Below are 13,202 nucleotides of genomic sequence, written 5' to 3'. Positions count from 1 at the left end.
CAGCACCCCGGCGGCTATGGGCACCGCTAATTTTTGAGGAGTGATGGTTAATTTTCATATTACCCTTTTATTAGCCGGGATGCCACAATATAGAAATAGTGTCATATGCTGGAAGAATTTCATAAATGATAGAGGCAGCACTGCCATTCCATGGGGAAGGGATGGTTTTTAGTAAATGGTGTTGGGGAAATGGGATCAGTATATGGAGAGAGGGGACTAGGTTCTTAACTAACACCACATTCGAAGGTGAATTAAAGGTCTAAATGTGAAAGATAAACTAAGAGTTTACTAGAAGAGAATATAACAATAGAGTGAGGAAGGCCTGGGGCAGGGGGCAGGGGTAGGTTAGAAGGGGTCACTGGGAGGTAAAAGGGGGTACAGTATATATAATAGTTTCAACAATAAAGATTTAGTTTAAAAAAGAATATAAGAATATTGTTAGAATTTAAGGATAAGAAGGATTTTTTCAAACAAAATTTCAAAAACAAACTCTAAAGGAAAAAAGGGAGAGATGAGTTTGATCACATGAAAATAACAACAAAGAACACCATGGGCACAAGTTAATACAGAGGGTAGAATGGGAGATTTTTGCAATGTCCAGGATAGACAAGAAACAGACACCTAGAACATACAAGGAATCTATATAGTAAAAGGGTAATATGCAAATTTGTCAGGATGCCCCCACATAACAACCAAACAGCAGGCTGCATGGGGGAACCAGGCCGGCAGGGGGGGCAGAGAGGGGCAACCTAATGACCAAACATCAGGCTATGGGGGGCGACCAGGCAGGCAGGGGGGCTGTATGGGGCGATCAGGCCAGCAGGGGGGAGGAGGGCACTGAGGGACGACAAGGTCAGCAGTGGTGGGGGCCAGTGAGGGGCGACCAGGCTGGCAGAGGGGGTAGTGAGGGGCAACCTGGTCGGTAGGGGGAGGCAATTATGGGCGATCAGGTGGGCAGGCAGGTGAGTGGTCTCTAGTCTATACCTATAAAAGCCTAAGCTACCATTATGATCTGACGACCGGCCAGTAGCTATAATATCACATGCACTGACCACCAGGGGGCAGATGCTCAATGCAGGAGCTGCCTCCTGGTGGTCAGTGCATTGCTATAGCCAACTTCCCTCGCCCGACTGGTCAACCTCCCGTGGTCCCTCCCCCCAGCCAGCCTGCCCCAATCAGTCCCAATCGCCAGCCAGGCCAAGGGACCCCACCCATTCACGAATTCGTGCACGAGGCTTCTAGTTCTTATATATCAACAAGAATAAGACATCAGCCTAGCCAGTGTGGCTAAGTGGTTGAGGGATGACATATGAACCAGGAAGCATGGTTTGATTCCCTGTCAGGGCACATACCCAGGTTGCCAGCTAATCCCCAGTGTGGGGCATGCAGGAGGCAGCTAATCAATGATTCTCTTTCATCATTGATGTTTCTCTCTCTTCCTCTCCCTTTGTCTCTGAAATCAATAAGAATACATCCTATATAATAAAAGGCTAATATGCAAATACACCACATGTGTCAAACACAAGGCCCGCGGGCCAAATCCGTCCCGCCAGGCCTTGCAATGTGGCCTGCACGGTGCTGTCATCACTGCACTCCGCTGCATTTCCATCACAATGACAGTTTATGACTGTTCAGTAAACCATTCGGCCCGCGATTTAGGCTGGATTTTAGATTTTGGCCCCTTCTCTGATTGAGTTCGACACCCCTAAAATAGACCAAATGGCAGAACAACCAGAACAGCCAAACACTTTGCTGCTATGATGTGCACTGACCACCAAGGGGCATGTGTGAAACATGGTGGGCATTGGCCATGGTGGGATGGTGGAGCTGGTGAGCAGGGGCACCAGACCAGGGCAGGGTGCCAGTCACTGTCATCGGAGCGAGCCTCTGGTCGTTACTGAAAATTCTTTGTTCCCGCGCACCGTGGTTGTGCCTGTGTTTGCACCTGCTACCAGTGCCAGCCCTGCTCACACTCATTGCCAGTACTGGCCCTGCTCGCACCCGAAGCTGGTGCTGGAGCCACCACTTGCATCTGCTTCTGGTGCCTGGCGCCGGTCCCGATTACTTGTTGCCATTGCTTGGTGCCGTCAGCAGGTGCCAGCAGCAGCTACCACCCCTGATCACCCCTGAGGGCTTCTCCACCTCTCTCTGTTCCTGAGGGGCAACTGGGCACCAGCACTGTTCACACCCACTGATGGTGCCGGCCCTGCTAGTACCCACTGCTGGCACTAGCCCCAATCGCCCCGTGCTGTCAGTAGGTGTGAGCGGGGCCAGCGCTGTCAGTGTGTGGGAGCGGCGGCAGCCAGAGAGGGCTGCTGGTAGACAGGGGACTAGGAACTGCAGAGGGAGGGGCTGGACAGGGGCATGGAGGATGGGCTGAGACCTGCCTCTGTGTCTACTGCAACCCTATGTCCCACAGTTCCTTTCAAGGTGCATGAATTCGTGCACTGGGCTGCTAGTCCTATATAATAAAGAGGGAATATGTAAATTGACTATCCTGTTGTCACAAAGATGGCGGCACCCACAGCCACAAGATGGCAACACCCAGTGCCCTCAACCCTGCCAGAGTTCCCCAATCCTTTCAGCCCCACCTGGGGGCATGGCCAGATCCGCCCTCAGTTCCCCAGCCCCCCAGGGCCGGCCTGAGGTATAGACAAGTCTCAGATGGAGGCTGTGCAGCTGCCCAGGGCTGCCTGAGGCTCAGGTAACCAGGGTCAGCTGGGGCTTGCGCTGGCGGCAGTGGCAGCAGCAGAAGTGTGATGGGGGTGTTGCCTTCTCCTGTCCCTGAGGGTTCCCAGACTGAGAGAGGGGGCAGGTCAGGCTGAGGGACCTCCCCCTCCAGTGCATGAATTTTCATGTACTGGGCCTCTAGTCCTATATAATAAAAGGGTAATATGTAAATTGACCTTAATAGCAGAATGACCAGAACAACCTCTGGACCAGTCACTAAGAGGTACACTGACCATGTCTTGGTCCCTTCCCCCGGCCGCTAGGCAGCTATCACCAAATGGCGAATGGGTAACTGGGGGTGGGTGGTGGTGGGGGGGGAGGAGCTGGCTGTGGGCAGCTGGGGAAGATGGCCCTGATCGCAGGCCAGGTCTAGGAACTGTACCCAGGCACGAATTTCGTGCATTAGGCCTCTTGTCCTATATAATAAAGAGGTAATATGCAAATTAACCCTCATGCCCTCACAGGATGGCTGCCTATGACCAGACCTGCAGGGAGGTTAGAGAAGGACAACCAAATGACTGAACAAGCAGGATGTGTGGGACAACCAGGCCTATAGGGGGGATAATGAGGGATGACCAGACGACTGAACAAGCAGGTTGTGTGGGGCGACCAGGCCAGCAGGAGGGGGGAGTTGGGGGGGCGATCTGGCCAGCAGTGGGGGGTAATTTGGAGCAAACAGGCAGGCAGGAAGGTGAGCAATTAGGAGCAAGTGGTCCAGGATTGTGAGAAGGTTGTCCGACCACCAGTTTAGGCAGTCGGACATCCCCCAAGGAGTTCCGGATTGGAGAGAGGGTAAGCTGGGTGGAGGGGCCCTCCACCTGTGCATGAATTTCATGCACTGGACCTCTAGTATATGTAAAACATCAGCCCTAAAAGAAAATATGAGCAAGCAATTTACAAAAGAGGGAAGACAAAAAGCTAATATGCATATGAAAAGATCCTTAATTATTAGTAAGTTGAAACATGCAAATTAAAATTAATACAGCAATGAGATATTACTTCACCCCTAATATACTATCAGCTACTAGAAAGCTGGATAATGCCATATGAGAATAGTTGATTATGGGAATAGGGGACAAAGAAATAGGTATGGGATATGCGGATAGAGAATCAACCAACAAATCAGACTGTCTTCAAGGCATTTATCACAACCAGAACCTCTGCAACCTGAGTTCAAATTCCAGCTGCACCATTTACTAGATGTTGTTACCTATGTGTGTTAGTTCCCCATTATAATGTGGAGCTAACAATATCATCTATGTTGCACAGTTGTTGTCAGGATTAGAGTTATATGTAAAGCATCTGATTGTTGTGTTGTTATTTTACCCTTTACTAGAGGCCTGGTGCATGAAATTCGTGCACTTGGGGGTCCTTAGCCCGGCCTGCGCCCTCTTGGTCCGGGAGCCCTTGGGGGATGTCTAGCTGCTGTGGAGGTGGGAGAGGCTCCCACCACTGCCTCTGTGCTCACCAGCTATGAGCCCGGCTTCTGGATGAGCGGCGCTCCCCCTATGGGAGCGCACTGATCACCGGGGACAGCTCCTGTGTTGAGCAGGATCAGGCTGAAAGCAGCTGTCCTACATCCCCTGAGGGTCCCAGATTGTGAGAGGGCATAGGCCAGGCCCAGGTACCCCACCAGCACATGATCAGGGCAGGGAGAGACACGGGAGGTTGGCCAGCCAAGGAGGGACCACAGGATGGCTCCAGGTTGTGTCCAGGACATCCCGAACTGCTGGACCCAGCAGCAAGCTAACCTACTGGTCAGAGCATCTGCCCCCTGGTGGTTAGTGCATATCATAACGAGCAGTTGATCTGTCTTAGCATAACATTAGCATATTACACTTTGATTGGTTGAATGGCTGACTGGACAGCTGGACACAGCATAGTAGTCTTTTATTAAATAGGATAGAATGTGTTTATTGTCTCCCGCCATCCTACATCTAAAATGCAAATGCAGTTCCCTTATCTTTCTGATTTTTTTTTGGATCTTGACATATAAAACAGTGCCTGAACACTGGCCGGTATGGCTCATTTGAGCATCCTCCCCTGCACCAAAGTGTTGCTAGTTCGATTCCTGGTCAGGCAACATGCCAGGGTTTCAGGCTAAATTCCTGGTGAGAGGCGTGCAGGAGGCAGCGGACCTGTTTCCCCGCACATCAATGTTTCTCGCCTTCTCTCCCTTTCCCTATCTCTCTAAAAATCGAAAATCTTTAAAAAGAAAAAAGTGCCTGGTACATAGCAGGCCCTCAACAAATTTGTTGAGGGGAGGGTGAAAGTGGGTGAGGATGAAGCCGGTGGGTGGGGCCGCACCCTTCTTGAAGCCCTTGCCACTCACTCGAAAGAAGTCACGAAACAGGTCTGGGAAGGAGCGCCCGGCACCAGGGTCAGGTTCTTTTCTATGGCCCAGCCGTTCCCGCCGTGTTCCACCTCCCAGCCTCTGAAGCCCTCTGCGGGATGCAACAGCGAAGAGGGATTAGCCCGCCCGCAGGCTTCTCTCCCGGCCCCGCCCTGGGCTCCTTCACCGGCCCGGCTCCCACCCCTCATTCACTGGCTCCCAGCGCCTCCGCTGGGCCGCCCACCCGCTGACGTCCTCCACGTGTCACAGCGCCTCACGCTTCCAGACGAGCTCCGCCGCCAACGCCTGCGGCTTCTCCTCCGCCTCCCACCACTCCTCTTCGGCCCGGCCCCTGGTCCCTTCTGCTTTTCTCACCCTTCCAGTTCTCTCCCTCCAGGCCCACGGCCTCTGGCTCCCCCTCCAGCCCCGCTTCCCAGCTCCACCCCGGCCTCGCCCACCCAGTTCCCGCAGAGCCTCCCTAAGCCCGGCCCTGACTCCCGGCCCCGCCCCAGTCCCAAACCCGGCCCCGCCCCCTTAGCCCGGCCCCGCCCCCTCACACCTCCCCGCGGTCCCCCGCCGCCCCGGCACCCACGCTCTCCGCAGGAGTTGAAGATGAGGTTCCGGCGGAGCGGCGCCCGCAGGCAGTAGCGCGCCAGGGCGCACAGCGGCAGGTCCTCCGCGTCCTCGCCGCTGGGCGGGCAGCGCTGGGCGGCGGCGTAGAGCGCGCGGCCCTCGGCGCTGCGGTCGCGGGCCAGCTGCAGCAGCCACACCGAGGGCCCGTCCACCACGGCGCGCCACGCGCGGCACACGGCGCGGCAGCGCGTCACCAGCGTGCGCGGCGGCAGGTGGCTCAGCACCTGCACCAGCAGCTCCGGCGGCAGCGCGTCCAGGGCTAAGGGCGGGTCCGCCGGCGTCCGCCTGCGCGAGGGCCGGGCGCCCATCTCCGGCGGCTGGGATCCTGCAGGTTGAAAGGAATGGGCAGGTTAGGAAAGTCTGGCCTTCTTCCACTTCCCCCAGTGCGCATGGTCCCTGCGGCTTGATCGTGACCCCACCCCTCCCGCAGCTTTAATGGACCACAGGGGAACAGCTACGGCCGCGAAAACCCGGCACTTAGTCCTTACCATCCTGCTCTGGAGGGCCAAAGGCTTTCCCTCTTGGCCAAAAGACTCCACCAGGACTGCTAACCACGGCTTCCATGCCTGGCTGCGCACTTGTATACATAAGCACTTTATATATATATGGCCATAAGCATACTGAAGATGGGCTAGAAAAACCACCTAGGATGAAACCATTTCCATCCCCACTCTTCAGGTCTTTGGCATTCATGAACTGTCAATCTCTTCACTGAACATTCTTGTCACCTTTTTTTTTTTTTTTTTAAATCAATCTCCACTGTTCATACTATCACACAGGCTCCCCGTTTCTTCCCCCCTCCACCAGGCTCCCACCCCACCCTCTGCCTCCTCATCCTCATCCATTGGTGCACAGTTTATGTTCAGTCTCTTCCTCCCTCCCTTTCCCCGACAGCAAATCCCTTTTCAGATAGCAAATCTGTTACTTAGCACTTTCTCACATCAATAATACCTCCACATGCCCAATGATACACTTCACACAAGAGACATTTCCAAATAGATCAACCAGCCTCATCCAGGCCCCACCCAAGGCACTCACAGATCAACACCCCAACACTATACTAACTCAACACATCCAGATATAAGCCTTCATCACTTGATTCAGCAGACCCTCAAGTTCCCGCAAAAGTTTCCAGCCATGTCTGAGAGGCAGCCATGGGGCAGGGGCAGGCGAGGAGCGAGCAGTTTTGGGCCAGGCTGCTCTGGGCCTGGCCTCTGTTGCTCTGGTTCGTTCCACAACCAGCTGCTCCGTGTCTGGTCACTGCCGCTCCCGACCCAGTTGCTCTGGACTTGGCTGCTGCTGCTCTGGGCCTGGCCGCACCCGACCCGGCTGCTCTGGGCCCAATTGCTACGGGCCTGGCAGCTCCGGGCCTGGCTGCTCCCAGCCTGGCAGCCGCTGCTCCGGGCCTGGCCACACCAGACCCAGCTGCTCCGGGCCTGGCCGCTCCCAGCCTGGCAGCCGCTGCTCCGGGCCTGGCCGCACCGGACCCGGCTGCTCCAGGCCTGGCCGCTCCCAGCCTGGCAGTCACTGCCCCAAGTCTGGTCACTGCCACTCCCGACCTAGTTGCTCTGGACTTGGCTGTTGCTGCTACAGGCCTGGCCACACCCGACCCGGCTGCTCTGGGCCCGGTTGCTCCGGGCCCGGCCACTCCGGGCCTGGCTGCTCCCAGCCTGTCAGCCGCTGCTCCGGGCCTGGCCGCACCAGACCCGGCTGCTCCGGGCCTGGCCGCTCCCAGCCTGGCAGCCGCTGCTCCGAGCCTGGCCACTCCCAGCCTGGCAGCCACTGCTCCGGGCCTGGCCGCACCAGACCCGGATGCTCCGGGCCTGGCCGCTCCCAGCCTGGCAGTCGCTGCTCCGGGTCTGGTCACTGCCGCTCCCGACCTAGTTGCTTTGGACTTGGCTGTTACTGTTACAGGCCTGGCCACACCTGACCCGGCTGCTCTGGGCCCGGTTGCTCCGGGCCCAGCCGTTCCGGGCCTGGCTGCTCCCAGCCTGTCAGCCGCTGCTCCGGGCCTGGCTGCACCAGACCTGGCTGCTCCGGGCCTGGCCGCTCCCAGCCTGGCAGCCACTGCTCCGAGCCTGGCTACTCCCAGCCTGGCAGCCATTGCTCCGGGCCTGGCAGCACCAGACTCGGCTGCTCCGGGCCTGGCCACTCCCATACTGGCAGTCGCTGCTCCAGGCCTGGCCGCACCAGACCCGGCTGCTCTGGGCCCGGTTGCCCCGGGCCCGGCTGCTCCGAGCCTGGCCGCACCCGGGCTGGATGCTTTGGGCTTGGCTTCTGCTGTTCTGGGCCTGGCTGCTCCCAACCCGGCTGCTCTGGGCCCGGCTTCTCCGGGCCCGGCCACTTCGGGTCTGGGTGTTCCTGGACTGGCCACCCTGGGCTTGGCCGCCTCTGCCTCAGGCCTGGCTGCCACTGCCCCAGGTCTGGCTGCTCCAGTGCTGGCCGTTGATGCTCTGGTTCTGGCTGCTGCTGCTCTGGGGCCTGGCCACTGCTGCTCTGGGCCCGGCTGCCACTGCCTTGTGCCTGGCCACTCTAGGCCTGGTCGCCGCTGTTCCAACATTCTGTCCCTCTTTCTTTCTTTCTTTATTTCTTTCTTTCTTTCTTTCTTTCTTTTTTTTTTAAAAACGCATTTATGTTTCAATGTTGGCTGGTGAGTTGAGTTCTGACTTAGTCTTTGATTTTTCAAGATATTCTTTGCATTCTTTCTTAAGTAATTTTACTATCATTTGCTCTCACTTGATTTCTTCACATTGAGAACTTCTATGGTTTCTTCCTCCCCGTCCTGGAATCTCAGCAGGTTGGCCTGTGGCACCCCTTTGTTCTCCGAGGGCTCCTGCGCTGCTTCAGCCTGTCGCCAGGGTTGGCGCCGCCCAGGAAGCATCCCCGGTCCTTGGCTCCGTTGCCTGCGCTCAGCGGTCGACGGCTCAGGGGCACCCCACCCTGGGGGCCCCGTTGCCGGGCTCCTTGCTGGCGCCCGGCTGGCCGATGTCCAGTGGGGGCTCCTGCTCCTCGTCGTGATCCTCCAGTCTGGAGCTTTCTTTCTCTCTCCCGCTAGGGGAGTCCAGGATCAGAGTCAACAGACTGTCCTCTGCGTGCAGTGTGCGCAACTCCGGGGGCTCGGCCTTTCGTTTTTCCCCTGGGATTCAGCCTCCCAGCCCCGTCTCCCCCTGCTGGAGCCTGGGTCCCCAGAATCTGGCCCATAATGGGGCTCAGCGCTGCCGGTTCGGGGGTTCAGCCCAGGCTGGGGGTTCTATTTCCTTCCTGCTAGGGAACGCCAGGCAGCATCCAGCCCTCTCCTCCTCTCCGGCTGTGACCTCTCGGTGCGCGCGTGCATGCGAGCGCGCAGCATGTCTCCGTACCTTAGGCTTTTTTCAGCTCCTCTGATTTTCCTTCTGGTTTTCTCCCACCTTCCTATTGTAGAGTTTTCAGTCAGTCGACTACCTGTAGGTCTGGGTAATGTCCACTCTACATTTTAGTTGTATTCCATTGAAATTGTTGTGAGCTGCTGCGGTTAGGTGTCTACCCGAGCAGCCATCTTGGATCCTCTCTCACCCTCTTCCTCTAACCAAAACCCGGCTCTCCCGTCGTCCTTCCTAGTGGGGAAATCTCCTTGCTCCTTGGTGCTGCTTCCAGTCAGTTCTCTTCCCCAACGTTCCAGCTCTGAGTCTTTTTTTTTTTTTTTAATATATATTTTATTGATTTTTTACAGAGAGAGAGAGAGGGACAGAGAGCTAGAAGCATCGATGAGAGTCATCGATCAGCTGCCTCTTGCACACCCCCCCACCGGGGATGTGCCCGCAACCACGGCACACGCCCTTGCCCTTTCAGTTCGCAGGCCGACGCTCTATCCACTGAGCCAAACCGGTCCCGGCAAGCTCTGAGTCTTATCATCAGAGTCGATGGTGCCCTCATTGGAAACGATCTGCTGGCCCACATCACTATTCCTCACTTCTCCGTGATTTTAGCTTCAGGTTCACTGCCACTCCCCCTGCTCCCAAATTCATTCTTGGTGACTTCCATATCCAGGGAGGTGATCCTTCTACCTCCCCTGCCTCTCTGACCTGCCATCCTCTCAGCCCCTCCCTCCGTGGTCACTCTGAGACCTTTCTCCATGGCACAGCCTTTAGAATTTCAATCTCAGGCATCTCCCTACACCCATCAGCTCTCCTTCCAGCTCTCTGCCTCCAGAGCCTCAAATCCCCACAATCCTTCCAAACATCTGTGATCTCCCATCCTAGGTGCCTATCTCCTTTTCACTTCCCCTCACTCCTCAAGTCCTCAGTTTTCCCTAATCATTTACAATACTTGCTTAATCATTAAAAACATTCTTTGCAGCCATGGCCAGTTCAGCTCAGTGAATAGAGGTCAGCCTGAGGTCTGGAGGGTCCTGGTTCTATTCTGGTCAAGGGCACATGCCTGAATTGCTGGCTTGATCCTCAGTGGGGGGCATGCAGGAGGCAGTTGATCAATGATTCTTTCTCATCATTGATGTTTCAATCTCTCTCCCCCTCTCCCTTCCTCTCTGTAATTAATCTACCTAATAAAAGAGTAACATGCTGCTGAAACTGGTTTGGCTCAGTGGTAGAGCGTCGGTCTGCGGACTGAAGGGTCCCGGGTTCGATTCCGGTCAAGGGCATGTACATTGGTTGCGGGCACATCCCTGGTAGGGGGTGTGCAAGAGGCAGCTGGTCGATGTTACTCTCTCATCGACGTTTCTGGCTCTCTGTCTCTCTCCCTTCCTCTCTGTAAAAAGATCAATAAAATATATTAAAAAAAAAAAAAAAAGAGTAACATGCTAATTGACCATACCTTTGTGACACTCACCAGCCCATCAGGAGTACATATGCAAATTAACCCAACAAAGATGGCATATTAACTTGCATATGCAGGCGAGTGGCCTCGGTGGGACCCTTGCATCGTCACCATGGTGATGACGCAGGCGTTCTGCACCACCCCAGCTGCTCCAGGCCTCTGGGCAGCATGGGAAGGCGGAAAGGCAGCTCTGGGCCAGAGCGAAGGCAGTGCCAGCAGCCAGGAGAAGGAAGGCCAATTCTTGTACGAATCTCATGCATCAGGCCTCTAGTATAAATATATTAAAACAAACAAACAAAAACATTCTTTGCATACACCCTTCCTCCTCTGGCTTCCTCTTACATGTGACCCTGTTTAAATTCAGCCCTCCACCTACCCTGTGCCTGTACCCACAGTTTAAAGTGGCTAAAGAACAATGCATAACGACTGGCTGGTCACACTTCAAATCTATGAACTTGACCCTCAAACCCTTAAGGCTGCCTGGCAATAAGATTATGTTTCTCTTATCCACTTCCTATAAATAACTATTTCATATCTTCTCCCATCTCCTATCCCATCACTCCTTCCACTCTTCACTCTCTCCTTGCTTCTTATTTTGCAGAAATAAAAAGTGATGAGAAGCAAACTTCCACAGGCCTGCACTGCCCCATCCGCCACCTGCCTGCCCTGGGCCCACAGTGTCTGCTCTTGTGTATGTCTACCCACTCCAGGCTGTGGTCTCACAGTTGTTCCCCTCTGCATGGACCTTCCTGTCTGCCCACACAGTGTCGTCTCTCTCATCTGAAAACAAACCCTCTCTTGATCCTACGTCCCCATTTATTTGCTCCTCTTTAGTTTTTTATTTTTAAAAATATATTTTATTGATTTTTTACAGAGAGGAAGAGAGAGTGATAGAGAGCTAGAAACATCGATGAGAGAGAAACATCGACCAGCTGCCTCCTGCACACCCCCCACTGGGGATGTGCCCATAACCAATGTACATGCCCTTGACCGGAATTGAACCTGGGACCCTTCAGTCCGCAGGCCGACGCTCTATCCACTGAGCCAAACCGGTTTTGGCTGCTCTTTATTTTTTAAAATATATATTTTAATGATTTTTAACAGAGAGGAAGAGAGAGGGTCAGAAACATCGATGAGAAAGAATCATTGATCAGCTGCCTCCTGCACACCCCCCACTGGGGATGCGCCCGCAACCAACGTACACGCCCCTGACCGGATTCGAACCCGGGACCACCCAGTCCACAGGCCGATGCTCTATTCACTGAGCCAAACTGGTTTTGGCTATTTGATCCTCTTTATAATAAAACTTCTCAAAAAAAATGTTTATACATGGTACATCACTTAATCTCCATGTGCCTCAGTTTCCTCTTTTGAAAATGGGAATGTTAATAGCACCTACTTCTTAGGGTTGTAGTGATAACAAAATGGGAAATGGGGTAATATTTGCAATGTGCTTAAGTAAAACCACTGGGGTCTCATAAGTAACAGTGATAATCTGTACTAATAAAAGGGTAATATGCTAATTAGAGCAGCTGTCTCAGGACAGTGGCTGCCTGAGGCTCAGGCAAGCCACGGTGGCTGCAAGGGCAGAGCTCAGGCAGCCGCAGCAGCCAGCAGTGGCTGCAGCAGAGGTGTGATGGAGGTGTTGCCCTCCCCTGATCTGCCGTCGCCTCCCACACAGGGAGGCCAGACTGCGGCTTAGGCCAACTCCCCAAGAGGAGCGAGTCTAAGCCGCCTGTAGGACATCCCTGAGGGCTCCTGGACTGTGAGAGGGGGCAGGCTGGTCTGGGGGACCTCCTTAGTGCACGAATTTTTGTGCATCGGGCCTCTAGTAATTTAATATTAAGCACTAAATTATGTTAGTTACAATTATTATTACACATCATAAAAAGATGATGAGCAACCATTTAGTGATGATATTTTCATCTGGTGACATTTATTGGACCCTTATTAAGCCACTGTGACATTTAAGCTGGATCACCTCACTGAGTCCATCATCTTGTTTTAATGGCCAAAACGATCCTTGGTGGCTGCCATGACCTAATGCTTCTTCTGTTACCTGATGCCAGTAAGTGCTTGATTCCCGTCAGCTGTTAGATTTTTAAATAAAATGATTAAGATCTTTTAAGAACTAAGCCTGTCTCAGGCAAGTGGTCTGTGGACATGGCAAGAAGCCAGATACCTCTTGACCCCCTAGGGACTCGATTGTGGAGACAGGCTTGAGTAACTAGAGAGTGCTTTGCTCTGGGTAGTCTTTATCTGCCTTAAGAATTAGCTGCAATTTACAAGCAAGTCGGCCAGCTTGCCTGCTGGATGTGAAATTCATCAGAGAACAGCTGGCTCCTGGAATGTGCATCCCTGAGCAATGGGAGGATTCCAGAGCTGGGTAGCCCCTCACAGGAGGGCAGGAGCCAGGCCCTTCAAGTGATGTACAGTATGAGCCTGGATATACAAAACTTTTTTTAAAAAAAATACATTTTATTGATTTTTTGCAGAGAGGAAGGGAGAGAGAGTTAGAAACATCGATGAGAGAGAAACATCAATCAGCTGCCTCTTGTACACCCCCCACTGGGGATATGCCCGCAACCAAGCTACATGCCCTTGACCGGAATCGAACCCAGGACCCTCCAGTCCACAGGCTGACGCTCTATCCACTGAGCCAAACTGGTTTTGGCCAAAACTCTTGTTTGGGATG

General features: G+C 54.1%; 1 protein-coding gene across 4 annotated transcripts in view; it reads right to left on the bottom strand.

Moving 5' to 3' along the window:
• FBXO17 (F-box protein 17) overlaps positions 1-13,202 on the bottom strand; it is a 31,834-nt gene that overhangs the window by 3,462 nt on the left and 15,170 nt on the right. The window contains exons 1-2 of one of the 4 annotated variants that reach the window (XR_006739609.1): positions 5,655-6,208; positions 5,063-5,174 (exon numbers count right to left, since the gene is read on the bottom strand). Coding sequence is in view for 3 of the 4 variants with exons in the window: in XM_045570906.1 (XP_045426862.1) it covers positions 5,063-5,174; positions 5,655-6,003 (461 nt within the window). In the remaining variant the exon portion in view is untranslated. Of the gene's footprint in view, positions 1-5,062; positions 5,175-5,654; positions 6,209-13,202 lie in introns of those variants that run through there. The other 3 variants (XM_045570906.1, XM_036408388.2, XM_036408390.2) reach the window with 3 other exon arrangements.

Source organism: Pipistrellus kuhlii, unplaced genomic scaffold (genome assembly GCF_014108245.1).
Source record: "Pipistrellus kuhlii isolate mPipKuh1 unplaced genomic scaffold, mPipKuh1.p scaffold_m20_p_38, whole genome shotgun sequence".
NCBI lineage: Eukaryota > Metazoa > Chordata > Mammalia > Chiroptera > Vespertilionidae > Pipistrellus > Pipistrellus kuhlii.
The sequence above is the reverse complement of the archived record's forward strand: the minus strand, read 5'-3'. Positions and strand labels throughout refer to the sequence as shown.